Source organism: Stegostoma tigrinum, chromosome 24 (assembly GCF_030684315.1).
Source record: "Stegostoma tigrinum isolate sSteTig4 chromosome 24, sSteTig4.hap1, whole genome shotgun sequence".
Classification (NCBI taxonomy): domain Eukaryota; kingdom Metazoa; phylum Chordata; class Chondrichthyes; order Orectolobiformes; family Stegostomatidae; genus Stegostoma; species Stegostoma tigrinum.
The window spans coordinates 37,349,510-37,371,932 of record NC_081377.1 but is presented as its reverse complement, the minus strand read 5'-3'; the positions used below and the strand labels follow the sequence as shown (position 1 = coordinate 37,371,932).

At 43.2% G+C, this 22,423-nt stretch overlaps 2 protein-coding genes across 11 annotated transcripts in view; one reads left to right on the top strand and one right to left on the bottom strand.

The window, feature by feature from the left end:
• Positions 1-21,289, bottom strand: part of LOC125464921 (eyes absent homolog 3-like) — a 69,714-nt gene extending 48,425 nt beyond the window's left edge. For 2 of the 9 annotated variants that reach the window (XM_048557810.2, XM_059654367.1), the window contains exons 1-2: positions 10,158-10,203; positions 7,307-7,347 (exon numbers count right to left, since the gene is read on the bottom strand). In XM_048557810.2, the coding sequence (XP_048413767.1) occupies positions 7,307-7,347; positions 10,158-10,188 (72 nt within the window). In that variant the 5' untranslated portion in view covers positions 10,189-10,203. Of the gene's footprint in view, positions 1-7,306; positions 7,348-10,157; positions 10,452-11,326; positions 13,634-20,378; positions 20,427-20,668; positions 20,685-21,023 lie in introns of those variants that run through there. The other 7 variants (XM_048557814.2, XM_059654369.1, XM_048557812.2 and 4 more) reach the window with 6 other exon arrangements.
• si:ch211-15d5.11 (nuclear receptor coactivator 7) overlaps positions 21,019-22,423 on the top strand; it is a 342,600-nt gene continuing 341,195 nt past the window's right edge. For both annotated transcript variants that reach the window (XM_059654362.1, XM_059654361.1), the window contains exon 1: positions 21,019-21,367. The gene's annotated coding sequence lies outside the window, so the exon portion shown is untranslated. The remainder of the gene's footprint in view (positions 21,368-22,423) is intronic.

Genomic DNA, 22,423 nt, shown 5'->3' with positions numbered 1-22,423 from the left:
AAAGCTGCTGGAAAAGACAATCTTCCCAGAAATATCTTTTAAAAAGCCTTAAACATCTGGTCACTTAGAGTACCACCCACTGAGAATATAACACCTATTACAACCAAAGCTCAACAACACGGGACACTTCAGCACAACAAAACAATTTGAAAGCAAATGTTACATTAAAGATTTCCAAATAGAATTTCTACAAAGTTGTATGCAGTCTTGCCAAATTACATTCACAACTTCCATGGGATAAAAATCCATCCAAATTTATTAAAGTTACATCACACCACACATGCATTTATTATATCTTTTGTGGTAGAATATCCAAATCTTCCTCAGTCCATCTGATGAGCTTCCGACTCTGAAAATACTCTATCCCCGACCCTGCCTTTGGAAGGAAGCAACAGGGCCAAAGACCATACACTTTGATTTTTCTTCAGGAGTATAACCTTTGACTACATGTCCACTTCATTTTTCATCAATAAGACTCAGACTCAAGTGTAAAGTCGCGTCCTAACACTTCACACTTGAGCCATTCGTCTCAAAACTAAACTAGATTACAATCTTTTACCTAAAAAGAATATTAGCTCCCACTTTCATCTTTAAGCAATCACTCTCTGTTAGCAGTGTAAAGACTATTTATTTCACATTCTTTTGACTGTGCACCGAATTTGGAAAAGGATTATAATTCAAAATAGACTGGGGAAGGAATTGATGCGCTTTTAAATAGTCAATAACCGAAATGAATTGTGTGTGGTGTTTACATTGCTGCTTTGTACAAGCAGTGACAGAAACATTTTTAAGCTGGCCAGCTGTAGGGGTCGGTGTAAAGTGAGACTGGGGTGACAACAGGCCATTCAGATATGACCAGTTGTGAATATTAAAGACCATCTGCATATCAAAACTACCTGATTGTTTCCTAGTAGCTGAGCAGCTTGCGGTCGTGAACCGTAGAGTAAAAAGGCCTCAGACCCCTGGAAGGAGGTGATGACTCTCTCCAGTAAAATACTGGAAGTCAAAAAACACCAGTTGCTTTCTTGCCACCAGTCACTGTAAGCTGTTGCTTTTAATCGATAAGTCAGATTTTAAATTCTGTGATGTTCCCAATGACAAGGGAGCCCAGAACAAAGGGTCTCAGTTTAAGGATATGGGGTAGGCTATTTAGAACTGAGATGAGGAGAGTTTTTTTTCCCCCACCCGTGGTGAGCCTGTGTATTTTTTCTACCACAGAAAGCAGGTGAGGCCAGAACATTGAATGGTTTCAAGAAATTATACATAACTTGTAAGGCTCAAAAGGTTACACGGAGACGGATGATCATAATGAACGGCAGAGCAGACTGAAAATGGCTGAATGGTCTACTTTTGGTCCTGTGCAAACCAATTGCTTTGTACCACCAGTTAAGTGAAAGGAAATGAAGGAAATAATCTGGGACATGAAGGATTTGGGCAAACAACAGGGACATTGCATCGAATCCTGAGAACTTGCAATTTAAACCAATGCCAGTTTCTTTTATTCCCTCTACCAATAACACCGAAGGGTTTTTTGTCTGCACGAGGAGATTTTAGAAGGGGATTACGGTTTTAATCATATTAGAATTGTAAGCCAACAACTTAGTTGTTTACTTGTAGTTAAAATAACCAGTAATTCTTGTAAAGACCAGAAACATAGACTTAAGTTACAAAAACCATGGGCTATCAGACAATGGGGACATTGCATACTTTGATAGACAATTTTTTAAACCCGGTAATGACTCTAGGAATAGCAGGGCTTGATTTCCAGCACATTACCCCGGTGAGGCATAGCACTATGTTAAATGAATCCAAGCCATATGGTTAAAAAGTACAAGACATCGGTATTTTCACTGACAGCAGATTTATTCAGAGGAGATCGCTGCCCCCTCACAATAAATCCACGTCCCAGCTGATACCCTTCATACAGGCAGCCCTTGATTAACGCAGCAGTTAAGTTCCTGAAAATCACTATATTCAGCAAATATTAGAATCTTTAGCAAATTTGAAACATATTCTCAAAGAAACCCATGCACGTTTGATTATATTTCCATACCATTATACGAAGTACTAGAACGAGCAAGATAACAAAGTGTGAAGCTGGATGAACACAGCAGGCCAAGCAGCATCTCAGGAAGCATCTCATCTTCCTGAGATGCTGCTTGGCCTGCTGTGTTCATCCAGCTTCACACTTTGTTATCTTGGGTTCTCCAGCATCTGCAGTTCCTATTATCTCTGATACTAGAACGAGCATATCGTTTGTATAAAAATACAAAAATAAACTGGACAATACACAAATAGAACACTACATCTCACCTCATATATAAAGATTTCTCATCTAGAGGTGAAAGGCTGCGGACATATCCAACATTAGTTGAGGCAGACAATAGGCAAAATGAGCTGAGTGAACAGGAACCTACCCAGGCATGTTGACTTCTGGCATTCACTTATTCCTCTGCACTGCTGGGAGTTTTGCAAGTAGTATATTATCACAAATCAGGCACATGTTGTTGGAATTATAGGTAGAAAACATGGTGGTACCAGATTTAATAACAACATTGGAAAGGGAATTAAGTAAATAATTATACAGGAGAAAGTTGTTTGGTACACGGCAGGAGCAACAGCAGAATAAAATGCTTTCCAATGAACTGCCATGGGTATGGGGTCTAAATGGTCTTGAATGCTTTATCATTCTATTTGTGAAGTGTTTCCAAATGTGCTTATTGAAGGAGCATTGCTACATTAAAAATTGCTCAAAAGTAATCAAGGTTTTTGTTATTCAATAACAAAAAAAAAGTTTTTCCATACATTCACTACCATAAGTGGAAGTTTGACACTTGACCATCTACGTTGGATCCCTACAGTGTGGGAGCAATCCATTTGGCCAATCAATTCCACGCCGAACCTCCGAAGAACATCCCACTCAGACTCACCTTCCACCTTATCCCTACATTTCCGACCCTAGATGTTATGGGCAATTTAGCATAGCCAATCCACTTAACCCGCACATCTTTGGATTGAGAGAGGAAACCCACACAGACGCGGGGAGAATGTGCAAACTCCACAGACAGTCGCCTAAGGCTGGAATCAAACCCAAGTCCCTGGTGCCGTGATGCAACTGTGCTAACTACTGTGCTGCCCCGAAAACAAGGGCTCATCTGGGCTTTGAACCCAGGGCGTCTCTCAGTCTCTATATCAACCCAAGTGAGAATCATACTTCTAGACTAACAAGCCAGCAGCTGATCCTCCAGCTTGTTCTGGCCTGTCTAGCCACTAGCACATAGCACTTCAGGGTTAAACCTTACATTTCACAAACACCTTTTCCAATGGAAAGCTTCTTTTCAACTCCCCCTCCCCTCCCAGCCATCTCTCTAGAGGGAAACTACAATGGAAACGGCGAAAAATATAACGTCACAGAGCTTTTTGCTTGCTGTTACACCAGTTTCATCAATGCAGTGGGAAATGAATCTACAACCAAATTAAGATATAACTTTTAATAAGATCATCCGCATCTTCCAATATGTTGATTGAAAATATAATTGATGGCCAACATGGGAATGAAAGATTATCAGGGTTACACATGAATTTTGAGCTGAGGTTAAGATCAGATCAGCCATGGTCATAGTGATTGGCAAAACAGGATTGAAGGGCCAAGTGGTCTACTGAAAAGTGTTGGAGATCACAGCAGTTCAGGCAGCATCCATGCAGACAGAGTAAGCTAACATTTGGAGTCTAGATGATCTTCATCAGAGCTCTGACTGCATTAAATTTAATACTTTCAACCAGATTAAGAATAACTTGAAACTGTAGTAAGATTAATACATTTGAGTCAACAGGCATCAATTTCAAAGATGATAACTAAATATTCTGACAAAGATGTGTCAAAAATAGCAGTTGTACTGTTTTCATGGGCCTGACATCAGTGAACTGCATATATGTGGCAACTGGAAAAATGACACTAAAAGATGTAGGATCTGGAGGCCAGTTGACCATCAAGTCTGCTCCACTATTCAATAATCTGATAATCCTGAACTCCACTTCCCTAACTTTTCCCTTTAATCCTTTTTTGATGAAAATGCTACCTCAGCTTTGAATATCCTTAATGACCCAACCTCTACAACTACCTGTGGTAAAGAACTATACAGGTTCACTACTCTGACAGAAGAAATTCCTCAATTCTGTCTTGACTGGTCATCCTTACTGAGATTATGCCCTTTGTTCCTAGACTCTCTCACAAGAGCAAAACAACCTCTCTACATCTAGCCTTTCCAGCCCCCTAAGAATCCAGCACATTTCAATAAGGTTACCTCTAGTTCTAAATTCAATGAATACAAGCTTACCTTACTCAGCCTCTCCTCATAAGAAAGCTCCTCCATACCCAGATTCATCCTCATGAACCATCTCTTACTGCCTCCATTGCCAGTATATCTTTCTTTAGATGAAGATTTCAAAACTGTTGGAAATATTCAAAGCAAGGTCTAACTAGTGTCTTGTATAGAATTAGCAAGTCTTCTCTATTTTCCTAATCCACTCCTTTAGAAAAAGGCCAACATTCCATTTGCATTGCCTGATCCTTACTGAACTTGTATGCTAGTCTTTTGTGATTTATGCATGAGGACACCAGAATCTCCCCCTCCTGCATTTTTCTGCAGTCTAATTTAAATAATATTCACCTCCACTATTTTTCCTACCCAAATGCATAACTTCACAGGTACTCAAAAGAAAATTAAATTAATTACTATATAGACAGACAATGCTCCATTTATTGTTGTTTAGAGGCAGAATACAATTTGATTCCTTATACAAAAATAATTTAGAGAATCATAGAATCCCTACAGTGTGGAAGCAGGTCATTTGGCCCATTGAGTCCACAACGAACCTCCGCACAACATCCCACCCAGGCCTATGCCTCCACCATATCCCTGTAACCCTACATTTGCCACGCTAAACCACATCCCTGGACACTGTCTGCTCTCTGAAGAAGGGTTGAGGCCCAAAACGTCAGCTTTTGTGCTCCTGAGATGCTGCTTGGCCTGCTGTGGTCATCCAGCTTCACACTTTATTATCTTGGATTCTCCAGCATCTGCAGTTCCCATTATCCCTGGACACTATGGGCAATTTAGCATGGCCAATCCACCTAGCCTGCATGTCTTTTGAGTGGGACAGGAAACTGAAGTATATAGATTAGACAGTGAGAATATGCAAATTCCACACATCGCCTAAGGGTGGAATCAAACCAGATTCTCTAGTGCTGTGAGGCAGCAGTGCTAATCACTGAGCCACCATGCTGCCCATTTATGGTAGATCCAAAAAGGCTTTTTATACTGCTACAATTCAATTAGCACATTTGAATATGCATATTCAATATGTTTGCTTCTCTGTATACAACTGTCTTACAAGACAACTTAAAAGCCAATAGGAAGGTAACATCAACTACTGATCTATAGATTGCTAAATGGGTTGAATTTGAAATAGAGGTAATAGGGAAACCCACAAGAGGGAACCTAGGCCAAAAGGACTTAGGAATAGGAGACCATTGTTTGAACCTGCTCTGCCATTCAATAATATCACAACAAAACTAGCCATGGTCTCAGCTCCACTCTCCTGTCAGCTCCCCAAAACCCTAGACTCCATTGGCTATAGAAAAAAACTTAACTCAGCCATGAATAAATCCAATTATCCACACTCCATTGTTTTGAGGAAGAGAATGAGACACAAAGCACTCTTAATTCTCTCGTTCAAATTTTAAAATGCAAATCTCTTACTTTATCCCTTAGCTCAAGTCTTTTTCACAAGAAAAAACATCCTCTCAGCATTATCAAGCCCTCCTCAGGGCCTTGTATGTTTTAGTAAGGTCACCTCTCATTCTTCTGAACTTCAATGGGTAAAGGGTCAACTTGTTCAATCCTCCTTCATAAAATAGTCCCTTCATTCCTGAAATTAGTCAAGTGAACCTCCCGTGAACTGGTTCTAGCACATGGGAGCCAAAAGAAAACAAGAAATGACAAAACCGTTTGCAGCTATTGAACAAGCATATTGAAGAAAAGTTACAATGCTCCATTAGCAGAAATATAGGGCTGTTTTTGATGCACAGTGCCTTCATCCCTTCATAAATAGGTTATTGCAAGACCAGTACCATCATAATGCCCAAAGCTAAAATGTATAAACTGCTTTGAAATGCAAAGCTAATTCACGAAACTAGTCCAAAAGTTTCTGTACTTCGGCATCTTTTGATGTATGTCATTTGTTCGACTTATGCTCCTCACTGCACAGCTCATACAAGAATTTAACTCCACAAAGGATAAAAGGGACATCTGGAATATTGGGAACTTTAAAGTACTGGCAGAGATTTATAGCTTGGGTTGTGGATGAAGTTGTTGACTTGCTCGCTGAGCTGGCTTGTTTTTGTTCAGACATTTCATCACCATGCTAGATGACATCAGTGGAGCCTCCGATGAACTGACGTTGTTCCACTCCACTTGGAACTTAGACTGTCTGGTCCATTATGGCGAAATTCCAAGCAGAGTAGAACAATATCTCTTCATCGGAGGCTCCACTGACAATGTCGCCTAGCATGGTGATGGAACATCTGAACAAAAACAAACCAGCGCAGCGAGCAATTCAACAACCTTGTGTTGGGAACTACAAGTCTAGCTCCTTCACCAGACTTTAGGATTAAGAAAGAAATAGGGAGGATGGAGAAGAAAGTTAAATTGGGAGTTAAATCAAGTACAGACAAATAGAAGAAAAAAAAGACTGGATTAAGATAAGAAATTAAATTTTAATGTGTTTTAAACATCTCCCACAAAACTTCACTAAATATTAAGAGATTCAGATGGCTCCTTGAGCCAGGGAGGGTGACTTGTATGATCAACCATAAGACTAAACATTTTCATGTGAGTTCAAAGGGCAATTAGCATGAATTTGCAGCTGTTTTATGCAACTATAAGAGGTTAAGAGAGACATACAGTTTTCTTAAGAATGGCATAGTGCCCCACAAGAAGGTCTTTCAATTCAAAGGTTCTGTTCCTTACAGGCAGATGCTGGGTGATTTGTGCGATAGTAACAGAATGCTTCATTCACAAGCTGAACAAAAAAATAAATAGTGAGGTAGATGTAAAATGCTTTCAGAAATATTTGGACAGAATTAGCAAACAGCAAGAACATAGATGGAATATTATGTGGCTAACAACCAATGCAGGAAGCTATTAGAAAGACTAATGGTACACGAGTCCTTATCAGAAGGGGATTTGACAACAGGAGTCAAGAAGTTTTGCATCAGTTGTGTATGAACATGGTTAGACCTCACCTGGAGTTCTGTATGCAGTTTTGTGTTCTGTCTTGGGAAAGCTATTATTGTCATGGCAGATGGGCAAAAAAAAGGTTCACGAGATTTGTCCTTAATCAAATGTCCCTCGCAACAAAGTGTGGAGCTGGATGAACACAGCAGGCCAAGCAGCATCTTAGGAGCACAAAAGCTGACATTTCGGGCCTAGACCCAAAACGTCAGCTTTTGCACTCCTAAGACACTGCTGGGCCTGCTGTGTTCATCCAGCTCCACACTTTGTTATCTTGGATTCTCCAGCATCTGCAGTTCCCACTATCACTGATACAATTTTAACCTCACTGCGAAGCCTCTTCCAGGGAGGCCTAACCTGAAGAAGTTACCCTCCTCCCTCCAGACCAACCTCAGGGAATCTCTCTCCCACTGCAACTCTCTTGTAATCTCTTCAGCCTTGAAACTGCTCCATGTCCTGAAGCAAACCAGGTACCACAGTCACATCACCTTCCTACGGAACCAGACCATCCCCAATGGACTACAGTCTACATTCAAGCCTTCCCAATTTGGCCCCAACCGTGACCACCTCTACACCCAGAACATTCAGACCCTTCAGAAGGGTTTCTCCTTGCCAGTCCTGAAACGGACACTTGCAGCCATGCGCCGGCATCTCCAGGCACTGCAATCCAACCTGCCCCAGCTCAGAGCCTCCCTCTCCCAGACCTGCAAAGGACCTCTCCTGTTTTTTACCCTCCACAGGATCCACAGACTGAACACCCAGTACTACTCAGCTTCACTGAACATCAAAAATCGTAAGTACAACAAACTCACTGGCTCCTGCCACCTTAAAAAGGATTCCTGCACCTCCCAAATTCCGAGCCCATCCCTGCACCTCCCCCAGCACGCACTCGCCGCCATTGACCACGAGCACACAGCCGGTGAACCCACCGATGTCATATCTGCCAGCGCTGGGCACGCCACTTCCAGGACTGCGAATGCGACTGCTGCTGCAGTCACCGCCTCCATTTACAGAACTAACGCCACACACATCACCCTCACCGCTGTTGCTGCCACCCACCCTGCCTGTCCCACCGCCAACGGAACCCCACCCACAGCCAACGACCTCATCGCTCCGCCCACAACCTCCACAGCCAGCAACCCTAGAGAAGACAGCCACACTGAGCCCTGCCAAATCTTCACCATCCCCCCAGACCTCCCACCAACTGAGGACGAATAGTCAGTCCTTAGCAAGGGGCTCACGTTTGTCCCCCTCCACCCACACATCTACGAATACAAGTCACGTTTGGGCATCGAGCAGTTTTTCCCGCCACCCTCGCCTCCACACTTAGTTCTTTAACCAGGAGCCTAACCCTCCCTCCACCCGCCTCCAACACAAGTCCTCTTCCTGGACACCACCCCCAGGCCTCCTCCCCTCCCTCGACCTCTTCCGCTCCAACTGCCGTCGAGACATTAACCGCCTCAACCTCTTCCCCCGCAGAACACAGCCCTCCGCTCCAATCCCAACCTCACCATCAAACCCGCAGACAAGGAAGGCGCAGTGGTAGTATGGCGCACTGACCTCTACATCGCCGAGGCTAAACGCCAACTCTCCGACACCACCTCCTACTGCCCCCTTGATTGTGACCCCACCCCCGAGCACCAAACCATCATCTCCAATACCATCCATGACCTCATTACCTCAGGGGACCTCCCAGCTTATTGTTCCCCAACCCCGCACGGCCCGTTTCTATCTCCTTCCCAAAATCCAAAAACCTGCCTGCCCTGGTCGACCCATTGTCTCAGCCTGTTCCTGCCCCACTGAACTCATCTGCACCTATCTGGTCTCCATTTTCTCACCTTTGGTCCAGGAACTCCCTACCTACGTCCGTGACACCACCCACGCCCTCCACCTCCTTCAGAACTTCCAATTTCCTGGCCCCCAACACCTCATGTTCACCGTGGGCATCCAGTCCCTATACACCTGTATTCCTCATGCAGATGGCCTCAAGGCCCTCCGCTTCTTCCTGTCCCGCAGGCCTGTCCAGTCCCCCTCCACCAACACCCTCATCCGTCTAGCCGAACTCATCCTCACCCTCAACAACTTCTTCTTCGATTCCTCCCATTTCCTACAAAGGGGGTGGCCATGGGTACCCGCATGGGCCCAAGCTATGCCTGCCTCTTGGTAGGTTACGTGGAACAGTTCCTCTTCCTCCGTTACATTGATGACTGTATCGGCGGCGCCTCTTGCTCCCGAGAGGAGCTCGAACAGTTCATCCACTTTACTAACACCTTCCACCCCAACCTCAAGTTCACCTGAGCTATCTCCAACACATCCCTCACTTTCCTGGGCCTCTCAGTCTCCATCTCAGGGAACCAGCTAGAAACTGTTTCAAGCCCGACTCCCACAGCTACCTAGAATATGCCTCCTCCCACCCACCCTCCTGCAAAAATTCCATCCCCTATTCCCAATTCCTCCGCCTCCACCCCTAGGATGAGGCATTCCACTCACGCACATCCCAGATGTCCACGTTCTTCAAGAACCGCAACTTTCCCCCCACAGTGGTCGAGAACGCCCTTGACCGCCTCTCCCGCATTTCCCGCAACACATCCCTCACACCCCGCCCCCACCACAACCGCCCCAAGAGGATCCCCCTCATTCTCACACACCACCCAACCAACCTCCGGATACAACACATCATCTTCAGACACTTCCGCCATCTACAATCCGACCCCACCACCCAAGACATTTTTTCCATCCCCACACTTGTCTGCCTTCCGGAGAGACCACTCTCGCCGTGGCTCCCTTGTTCGCTCCATACTCCCCTCCAACCCCACCACACCTGGCACCTTCCCCTGCAACCGCAGGAAGTGCTACACTTACCTCCATTCCAGGCCCCAAGATGACTCTCCATATTAAGCAGAGGTTCACTTACACATCTGCCAATTTGGTATACTGTATCGATTGTACCCGGTGTGGCTTCCTCTACATTGGGGAAACCAAGCGGAAGCTTGGGGACCGCTTTGCAGAACACCTCCGCTCGGTTTGCAATAAACAACTGCATCTCCCAGTCGCGAACCATTTTAACTCCCTCTCCCATTCCTCAGACGACATGTCCATCATGGGCCTCCTGCAGTGCCACAATGATGGCACCCAAAGGTTGCAGGAAGAGCAACTCACATTCCGCTTGGGAACCCTGCAGCCCAATGGTATCAATGTGGACTTCACAAGCTTCAAAATCTCCCCTCTCCCCACTGCATCACAAAACCAGCCCAGCTTGTCCCCTCCCCCCACTGCATCCCAAAACCAGCCCGTCTCCACCTCCCTAACCTGTTCTTCCACTCACCCATCCCTTCCTCCCACCTCAAGCCGCACTTCCATTTCCTACCTACTATCCTCATCCTGCCTCCTTGACCTGTCAGTCTTCCCTGGACTGACCTATCCCGTCCCCCTATCTTCTTTTCTCTCCATCTTCGATCTGCGTCCCCCTCTCTCCCTATTTATTCCAGTTCCCTCACCCCATCCCCCTCTCTGAAGAAGCGTCTAGGCCCGAAACGTCAACTTTTGTGCTCCTGAGATGCTGCTTGGCCTGCTGTGTTCATCCAGCTTCACACTTTGTTATCTTGGATTCTCCAGCATCTGCAGTTTCCATTATCACAGCTAAATAACAACTGAAGGGATGATGTATAATCCAATTAATTGAAGCAGAGAGATGATTACAAAAAAAAAAATTAAAAATAAGGTGGTGCTGAAGATAAGCCAAATGACTGGAATAACATGTAGGTATTACAGTCCGGTCTAACCAAAGTAACAAGTAATCTGAAAAACTGTACAAACTAAGGTAGAGCGATCATAAATTATCAAAGTGATGGTATCAAAACAGATCAGTGAGCAAAATTTTACAGAACAAAACAGTGGAGTCACATGTAGTGCGGCAAAAAGCTAAGATCACAATTGAGATCACCTTCATGGGTACAGAAGTTGGCTATCAGTTTCTGCTTGGCAATTCTGCATTGTTGCGTATCTCAAAGGTCACTTTGGAGGATGCTTACCCAAAGATTGCAGGCTGAATATCCTTGACCATTGAAGTGATCAGGATGGAACATTCCTATCTGGCAATTGTTGCGCAGTGTCCATTCATCCATTGTCTTAGCATCTGCAGGGTGTCACCAATATACCATGCCTCAGGGCATCTTGGCTACAGTGTATGAGGGAGACAATATTGGCCGAGTTCCATGAGTATCTGCTGTGTATGTGGTGGGTGGTGTTCCCACCTGTGATGGTAGCATCTATGTTGATGATCTGGCATGTCTACAGTGGCAGAGTTGTGAAGCTGTGGTCAATGTTGTTCTGAAGGCTGGATCGTTTGCTGCGAACGATGGTCTGTTTAAGATGTGACGGTTGTTTGAAGATAAGAACAGGAGGCATAGGGACGATGTTGGTGAGATGCTTGTGGTCATTGATGACATGTTGAAGACTATGAAGAATATGGTGCAGTTTCTTCGCTCTAGGGAAGTACCGGACAACACAGGGTAGTATATCGGTCGTATCCCGTTTCTGACGTCTTAGGAGGCTGTTGAAGTTTTTCACTGTAGCAACATAATTTCATGAAATTTTGTATTTTAGACTTCTTCTGTTTCCAGTTCTTCAGCACTTTTGAAGTATGAAATAGTATTAACAGAGTCCTTTAACAGACACTGATCCAATTCTGAATTCTTAATGAAAGTCCTGTTTATTCAATTCCTTAAAGGTGTGTAATGTTAAAAAAAATCATCTGCTCAATAGCAAATTTCACATTTGAATAAGAATAACTTAGTTTGTTTGAATCTTCTAGTGATCCTGACTTCCCAATAGTCTCTCATTTTCCTTGAAAGCTTTGTTCGCATTCTGTCAGTCAGTACTAGTTTGGAAGTGGTTAGTGACTGAGTAACATGGCTGCTGGGGATCAAATCCTCATTGAAAACATGCGCGCTCCAAACTAGTTTTGTCCACAGCACTGGTTTCTTGATAATGCACTCCCATACGAATGTCATGAACAGTCACAACAGTTTTTCCTGGTCTGTTCCTATAAACAGATTTATAATTCCTCAAGAGCCTTCGCAAGCTGATTTAGCTAATTCCAAAAATAATATCCCTTTTTCAAATTTCCTTTCTTGTAATTTTGTTGTAATGATCACTTGGAGTACTTCATCCTTAACAAGATCCTGCTTTTATTCCTAACTTCAATTTACTTGCCAAACTCTTCAGCTTAGCTTTCGTCAAAGATTTTAAATAATATTGTTATATATTCCAATTCCATAAAACTCTTTAAAACATTCAAAGTCATCTTCAAATGTCATGCAATTAATTACAACGCAACTGAATTATATCTCAGCATCACTTCAGTCATTAATTCAAAGATCTCAGATAAACCCCCAGTTATTTTGACCTAGTGGCTTCAACAATTATGGGGGAAAATGTCCAATTGGTATCAGTACAGGATAAGTCAGATTCTCAACAAGAAACTGCTGAATAGATTATAATTTTATGCTTTCTTTTCACTGAAACAACAGCACACAATGCTGCAGTCTTTGTTTAACAAAGAAGCATATTAATGACGGAAAAGAAAAGCAGAGATAAACACTATTCTTCGAAACTTTTTAAAAAGATTTTTAAACACACACAGGCTCGAAATGTTAGCTTGCCATCTCTCCATGGGTGCTGCCTGGCCTGCTGTGATCTCCAGCATTTGTTGTTTTCAGTAGAAGCGACCCATTCACTCGATAAAATGAACTGAAACAACAGATGTGTGTGAAGCTGTACATCCTGGTATTGCTACTAACACTGTTGCCAGTCTAAGAACATGTAGCTGTCCCATTCACTTCCCTGGAGTTAATGAAATTGTGACTTATCTGCTGAAACCATAGATACTTTAATTATTATGATCCTGATTTCCTTCCAGTGCCATGTTTACCCATCAGAAACTTTTTTTTAAAAAAGAAATGTAACTTTACTCATTTCCACAAACTACAACCCAACACTCTGGTGTGGGACTAATAATAACCCTCTATTCCAAGATAACTTCTTAGAGTAACAATGTGCTAGGTAGTATTCCTATCAAAAGGCCTCGACATAGGAGCTTGACACATACTTCTCTTTTGAATGGCTTCCCAGGTCAGACTGAATCAATTTGGAAAATACCCCTCTGCATAATTCCCTAGGAACTCTGGGTAATTCCCTTTCACTTGGCATTATCAGTTACTATGCTGCTTGGTTTCCTTCCAGTGCTCCACTGTCACTACCACAACTACAACCCTTTGTGAAGTTCTTTAAAAAAGTTTGAAAACTCTTTTTCCGACTATAACCCAACACTGAGATTAATAAAAATTTCTCACTCTAAAGATAATTTCATCGCTTTGAACTCATTTTCTTAGGAACGCTGCTAAGCACGCATTTCGATATCGGAAGAACCCTTAGCATTCAAGCTTCGTACTTCCCCTTGGGAAGGGTTTCCCTAGTCTGGAATGAATCAGTCTTTAAAATTGTTGCCCTCAGCCGTATGTGTAAAACCCACAATTCTGAGGGAAATGTCCTCACTTGGAATTAGGGCTGTTATAGTTTTTAATTGTTAAGTCATGACATAGGCAAACCCATATGCTTAAACTTAGAATCCCATGATTCTAAACTTGTAAAGGATATTAAAGTACAATGTCTTAGGCCGAACCATTTTCAGCAACTTCATTAATGGCCTTCCATATATCATGGGATCAGAAGTAGAGGTGTGCGCTGACAATTGCACAACGTTCAACACCATTCATGACTTGGACACCAAAGCATTCAAAATCCAAATTGTTCGGTTCAAAGATGGCTGCAGAGTAGCAGTAATGTGTTTGTACTCCTGAACTCATTCACTTTGTCTAATTTTTTTGCTGTTTCTTTCTGTTTTTCCCCCTTGTTTAAAGTCTTTTCCTTCGGTGAAGCACTGGTTATGGTCTTTGCCGTAGTGGGTTACAGGGCCAGGTGACTGGAGGCTACAAGTGTGCCCTGCCTCAGCATGTTCTGGGATCCGCTGATTAGGGGCTGTGGGAGGGCCCTGCCAGAGCACATTCCAGGACCCGGCCGCATCACTGGTAGTTATAGAATCAGAGACAGCAGCATCAGCTCCTCCTGAGACTCCAGGCTGTGGCTTGTCCCGGCTGCCTGCGTGGAAATAAGACTGAAGTAAGATTTTATTACCTGGACATTTCTCATTCCTTTTGGCTTCATTTCCTTTATTTGTTTTTTTTTAATTCCAGTTTTGTAATCAAATGCGTAACCAAGATGGCGCTGGTTATATCAGTAATGGATTGATGGCACTGAAGAGTGGTGACTTTCATTCCGGCAGCAGTGGCACAGCAAAGGGGAATCATGCCTGGCCACCAGGCCCATAATAGAGCATTTAACAAGGACTGTCAACTTGGACACTTACTTTATTTCTTCATTTTTCTGCTTTTATATTCTAAGTTATGGTTTATTTTTCTATGTTTTAAGAAGAGAGTGGCAACACTGTACAGCACTTGCCACAGAAGTGACAGGTAATGACCGTCTCCAACAAGGAAGAATCTAAACATCAGACCTTGACACACGATGTCGTTAACATCACTGAATCCCTCAATATCAACATCACTGGCGTTACCACTGCCCAGAAAATGAATTGAATTGGTCCAACAAATACAGTGTCAACAAGCACAAGCACAAGTCAGAGGCTAGGATACTGCAGTGAGTGACAGCCCCTAATTCCCCAAGAGTGTTCACCATCTGTAAGGCACAAGTCAGGATTGTGGTGGATTATGCCCCTGCTGCCTTGCTAAGTACAGCTGCAACAACACAAAAAAAACTTGCCACCACCCAGGACAAAGCAACCCACTTGACTGGCACCACATCTTCAAACACGCACTTCCTTCACCACTGCATGCTCAATAGCAGCAGCGTGTACCATTCAAAGCTCATTATATAGCACCTTCCAAGCCCACAATGTCTACAATCAAGAAGGGTGGGAGAAGCAGATATAGCAGATCAAGAAGGCTGTTCACCACCACTTTCAAAGAGTAACTAGGGTTGGGCAATTAATGCTGGCCATGCCGTAACACCATATCCTATGAATAAAATAGAAAAAACTCCAATATTTCTCAATCACAGTAAAATAACTTTTGGATAAAAACCAAAAGAACTTCTGAGGAAGGATCACCAGGTCACCCCCAATCTCAGCTGCATTGAATTATCATTGTTTCCCAGTTGCTCTTCTGAGCCCCAGTTTTCCAGACAGCTACCAGGGCTTTTTCTCAGCCCCATCACCAACTTTTAACTGCACATATTGGTTCCCAGGATTGGAGACCTAACTGCCCTGGGGTCCACGCACTGGTCTTTGTACAGTCCTGATTCTACAGTATCCCTTCACATGCTGCACAACAGTTCAGACACATCTGTGTTGACGTGAATGGCTGGCCCTGTGACTGTTTAAAAAATATATAGGCAGCATGCAAGCTTAACAGGAAACAACGTCCTTGCTGATGTTAATATCTAATTCAGTTATTAGGATGTTAAAGATAACAAGCAAAAAGTTGTAGTGAAATAACTATATACATTTTAACACAATTGACTAAAAAAAAGGAGAGTCAGCCACAGGAGGAGTGTTTTATGCCATGTGGTTGGTTGAAAAAGACTAATAGGAAAATGTACACCTGGACTCTCTATAAATGCATTCAACTTTTAGTGAGCCATACTGGTAGCGAAGGATGATTCAAAAATGCAAAGTTTCAGGGTATGGGTATCCATCCATGTTTTCTGAATATGACCCTTATGACCTGTGGAACTATAAAGTGATCCGAGGGACCTAGGTTACCTCTTTACTAAACAGAAGATGAGCTATGTCCAGGCACCTTCACTATCATATAAAAACAGGACAATTAGCAGTTATGGCTAACATTTGCAGATAAAATTTATCAAAAACATGTACTGGTTGCTTATATGACATGGTCATATTCGGACAAGTTTAAAACAAAAGAGTTAAAATAGTTCATCAGAAGGTGCATAATGGGAGTTCAGTAAATTGTATGCAAGACTGCAAAAATTCCACACTGTGCTGGCATTTCGGCTCTTAAACAGTGCCAACACGTTGTTTGCAGCGAGTTACATTTAAAATGACCACACACTACAAGAACAAATGGCATAGACATAAAAAACATCCTTGGAAAGCATTCCTTTCCAGCAATATTCTGGTGCAAAGGGGACAATAGGCAATATGACAGAAAATGTACGCCACAATGTCAACAAATTTGTGAAACCACTGAAACGCAGGCAACAGTACAGAAAGGACAATTTTTAGAATCAGAGAATTTGGGTTTTACAGTGAGAATGAATCCTGGAAACATCAAGGATCAGGTGAATTGATGATTCAGATGCAATTCAAAGTAACATTACGTAGAGAGGGAAAAAGGTCAATTTCAAATAGAGAACTAAAGCAATATTCACTTTAACTTAAATGTAAGATAGTGCTTTTTTATCCCTACAAGTGCATTAAGCTCATATCCAAACTCAAGTCACGTTCCCTCAGGATTGTAGATAAATGCAATCTGGTTCTTTTGAGTTTGACCAATTTTTCACCCCCAAAGTTTTTTCTGCTCTATAGTTACAGTATTTCATTGTTTGACTTCTTTCAAATCATTTTCATTCCTACCATCGCATTAAAACTGAAATATAGCATCTAATATCCCTTCATGCTTGACACGCTTATAGCATCCTGAGAGAACACAGAAGCTCTTAATTTTCTTAATGTTCTAATTACCAACTCAAACAAAGCCCACTATGATGTTGTCAAACTTAGGCAACCAGTTAACCATCTCCTAGAATACAGTCACCTCTTTACAGATGTCACAAATGAAAAGACACAGCATCAGGTTCATTCAATATGAGGCCAAAACAGTTTAGCCATCTTTCTTAAGCAGCACCTAAATCTGCTTTTTACTTTCCAAAAAAATCCATCAGGGCAACATTTCAAAGGTAAAACAATGCCTTCAGACAGTAAACACCCTAGGTGAAATGCTGCTAATGCTCAAAGGGACGCTGAAGTCAAGATACAAATTGGCTTCTCAAACACTAATCATCAAGTCCATTGCTATAACATTTGGCAAAACCAGTATTTGTTGTATCTTTGAAAAAGAAAAAAAACCCATGAGAAGTTGAAATTATGATGTAGTCATAAACAGATTATGGAAACATTAATAAGTGAGACACAGGCACAGACGTCCAAACTTCCTGAATCGCAAGTCACGGATCGAATTCTATTCTATGCACAGTAGGCACTTCCAAGATTTCAAATACTAAGACATGCAGGGTTTAGGTATAGCATAGGATGCCTACAAACTCAAAGAAAGTTTCATTTTAAGAAAGAATTCCTTACCATTTGCAAGCATAGCAACATCTCAAGACATGATGGAGAACAATGTAAACACATTGCCAAAATATCTTATATAAGTTTCAAGTGAATCCAATTGTTAAGAAATACTGACATTTGCGCTTCATGCTCTTCAAAGTCAATTAAACATGTGCTTTAACAAACAATTTGGAAATACAGTAAGTGGTTGTCACCCTGTTTTCCAACTATTCCACAGCACAGTGTTTACAGCTTTTGGATAATGCTAAACCTTAGATGCTAAAGTTTTTTTCTACAGTTATACTATACAATAAGACCATAGAACAGCTCTGAATAAAATACGCACTTGTCATGTCCAATGCAATTCAACAACCCAAGGTTATGAACAATTAGCCTCATGAAAATATTTGCCAACATGTGACTAACCTCCTTATAGCTCATTACTGTAACACTATTTTGACTCTGAACGTTCCATTTTGCCCTACTATATTATTTCAACTTAATTTTCAGCAACAAGGATTTCAGCAAGGCATTCGATAAGGTTCCCCACAATAGCCTATTGTACAAAATGCAGAGGAATGGGATTGTGGGAGATATAGCGGTTTGGATCGGAAATTGGCTTCCTGAAAGAAGACAGAGGGTGGTAGTTGATGGGAAACGTTCATCCTGGAGAGCAGTTACTAGTGGTGTACCGCAAGGCTCGGTGTTGGGTCCACTGCTGTTTGTCATTTTTATAAATGACCTGGATGAGGGTGTAGAAGGATGGGTTAGTAAATTTGCAGACGACACTAAGGTCGGTGGAGTTGTGGATAGTGACGAAGGATGCTGTAGGTTGCAGAGAGACATAGATAAGCTGCAGAGCTGGGCTGAGAGGTGGCAAATGGAGTTTAATGCAGACAAGTGTGAGGTGATGCACTTTGGTAGGAGTAACCGGAAGGCAAAGTACAGGGCTAATGGTAAGATTCTTAGTAGTGTAGATGAGCAGAGAGATCTCTTGTCTACGTACACAGATCCTTGAAAGTTGCCACCCAGGTTGACAGGGCTGTTAAGAAGGCACAGTGTTTTAGCTTTTATTAATAGAGAGATCGAGTTCCAGAACCAAGAGGTTATGGTGAAGCTGTACAAAACTCTGGTGCGGCCGCACTTGGAGTATTGCGTACAGTTCTGGTCACCGCATTATAAGAAGGATGTGGAAGCTTTGGAAAGGGTGCAGAGGAGATTTACTAGGATGTTGCCTGGTATGGAGGGAAGGTCTTACGAGGAAAGGCTGAGGGACTTGAGGCTGTTTTCATTAGAGAGAAGAAGGTTGAGAGGTGACTTAATTGAAACAAATAAAATAATCAGAGGGTTAGATAGGGTGGATAGGGAGAGCCTTTTTCCTAGGATGGTGACGGCAAGCACGAGGGGGCATAGCTTTAAATTGAGAGGTGAAAGATATAGGACAGATGTCAGAGGTAGTTTCTTTACTCAGAGTAGTAAGGGAATGGAACTCTTTGCCTGCAACGGTAGTAGATTCACCAACTTTAGGTACATTTAAGGCATCATTGGATAAGCATGTGGACGTACATGGAATAGTGTAGGTTAGATGGGCTTGAGATCGGTAAGACAGGTCGGCACAACATCGAGGGCCGAAGGGCCTGTACTGTGCTGTAATGTTCTATGTTCTATGTTCTATGTTCTATCACATCAACTGTCTCGTGTATTCCACATAGCCTTTCCTCAAAATGGTTACTTTATCAAGTACAGATCTGACTACAGGTGGCAAGGTTACATAGTTACAATTGTCAGGGGATGGGGCGAGGGGTGTGGATCATATTTCAGAACAAGGGAAGTGGATGTGCATCAGGGTGCTGAGGATTTTTATTGCCCTTGGCATACTGACAGACCCACTGTTCTCAGCATTTAGCTTATATTTTTAACCCTACTTTCTTTCCACCACCAGATGCTGCCAGATCTGTCGAGTTTCATCAGCAATTTCTGCTCTGGTTTTTACAACGTCATTGAGGAAATTTGCAGTTATCACACGTATGGTGTTACTGTTTCATGACTGCACACTTCAGCACCATTCACAACGCCTCATTTACTGAAGCAGTCAATGTCCAAATGCAGCAAGGTCCAGACAATACCCACACATGGGCTGATAAATGGCAAGTAACAAATGACAGACAATAACTGGCTTCAATAAGAGGCAGTTGGTTATATGGTCACCATTATTGATATCAGTGATTCATTTTGTTCCACATTTCTTCAATTTAGTAATCTAACCATCAGTCCTTGACATTCAAAAGGCACTACCATCACTGAATCCTTATCAGCATCTTGGAGTTACCACTGACCAGAAACTGAACTGAATTAGCCATATAAATGCAGTGGCTACAACAGCAAGTCAAATGCTAGGAATACTGCACTTCCTGACTCCCTAAAGCCTGTCCACCATCTACCAGGCACGATTGAAGTTGTTGACGGCAATACTCACCACTTGTCATCTCGACGAGTGCACGTCCAACACCACTCAAGGGCATCTGAATACATGGGAATAACACCACCAAATTCCCCTCCAAATCACTCATCATCCTGACATCACTATTCCTTCATTGTTGCTGGATCAAAATCCTGGAACTCCTTCTCTAATAGCAAGATCCACAGCCATTGACTGATTTTTTAAAAAATTACACAACAGTAACTATTTTAAAATTGTATCAAAAGCCATTTACCTGCATTCAAAAAAGCAGTTCACCATCAGCTTCTCAAGTCAGCAGTCACTAAAGGGTAATAAAGTGTGCATACCACAAATCAATAAGAACACTATCCAAACAATTTACTTCTTTGTATTTTTAAATTCAACACGGGTTGAATAGGACAGGTTTTTTTTGTCCTAGTGCTTCAACAAAGTTTGTGTTTTAAGGAAAAAACGTTGAAACCAACTTGGCTACATACAAGGTCTGAACAGTACAATAAACAAAACTTGTGCGTTAAATTTATCTAAATTACAAAAGCTTTTTACCATTGCAATCTGATGAATTTCAAATTGTGGCACTGCATTAATCCTATAACAAGAAACGTATTAACCAGAGTCCAAGATAACAAAGTGTAGAGCTGGATGAACACAGCAAGCCAAGCAGCATTTTTGGAGCACAAAAGCAGACGTTTCGAGCCTAGACCCTTCATCAGAAAAATAAACCAGAGCCCATTCTATTCCTGAGATAGTAGGAACTGCAGATGCTGGAGATATTCCCAAACGTTGTTGAGCTGCAGGAGTTAACTTCACTACGGCTTAATACACAGAGGTATAGAATTGTGCAGGAAGTGTGTACTGAGGTCAAGCGCATGCGCGGCCGCTCCTGTCAATGAATACTCACTATTTGGCAGAGGACACTCGGGGCCTGGGTCCGGGCTGCCCCATCGAACCTCTTTCCTCCAGAGCTCGCACAACAGCAAACTGTACCAAAGCTCTAACTAACTGACAGAGGAAAATAGTAAGCAACAAACCGAACAGCAGCGACTTCGCAAAGCTGACTTGCCCTAATCTCCGCTTTCATCGCCCTTGTTCATTCGCTAGGAGTTAAGGACCACCATTGCAGAACCGCACTGCACGCTGGGATTCCGTCTTCCCCGCCCTTCCAACGGTCACATGGCTCGAACCGCTCTCTTTGCCGCTAGCGGACGGCGTTTCTATCCCCTGGATGGTAGCACGTGCAGGCGGGTCAGTTGTTCCAGTGTCGTCAAACAAACACAGAAATGCCAGACAAAGTGTGATCAGAGATAATGGGAACTGCAGATGCTGGAGAATCCGAGATAACAAAGTGTGAGGCTGGATGAACACAGCAGGCCAAGCAGCATCTCAGGAGCACAAAAGCTGACGTTTCGGGCCTAGACCCTTCATCAGAGAGGGGGATGGGGGGAGGGAACTGGAATAAATAGGGAGAGAGGGGGAGGCGGACCGAAGATGGATGGAGGAGAAGATAGGTGGAGAGGAGACAGACAAGTTAAAAAGGCGGAGATGGAGCCAGTAAAGGTGAGTGTAGGTGGGGAGGTAGGGAGGAGATACGTCAGCCCAGGGAGGACGGACAGGCCAAGGGGGCAGGATGAGGTTAGTAGGTAGGAAATGGAGGTGCGGCTTGAGGTGGGAGGAAGGGATAGGTGAAAGGAAGAACAGGTTAGTGAAGCGGGGACGAGCTGGGTTGGTTTTGGGATGCGGTAAGGGGAGGGGAGATTTTGAAGCTCGTGAAATCCACATTGATACTGTTGGGCTGCAGGGTTCCCAAGCGGAATAGGAGTTGCTTTTCCCACAACCTTTGGGTGGCATTGTTGTGGCACTGCAGGAGGCCCAGGATGGACATGACGTCTAAGGAATGGGAGGGGGAGTTGAAATGGTATGTGACTGGGAGGTGCAATTGTTTATTGCGAACTGAGCGTAGGTGTTCTGCAAAGCAGTCCCCAAGCCTCCACATGGTTTCCCCAATGTAGAGGAGGCCACGACGGGTACACCGGATGCAGTATACCACATTGGCGGGTGTACAGGTAAACGTCTGCCTGATGTGGAAAATCATCTTGGGGCCTGGGATGGGGGTGAGGCAGGAGATGTGGGGGCAGGTTGCGGCAACAGTAACTCATATTACGCTTGGGAACCCTGCAGCCCAACAGTATCAATGTGGATTTCACCAGCTTCAAAATCTCCCCTCCCCCAACTGCATCCCAAAACTAGCCCAATTCGTCCCCGCCTCCCTAGCCTGTTCTTCCTCCCACCTATCCCCTCCTC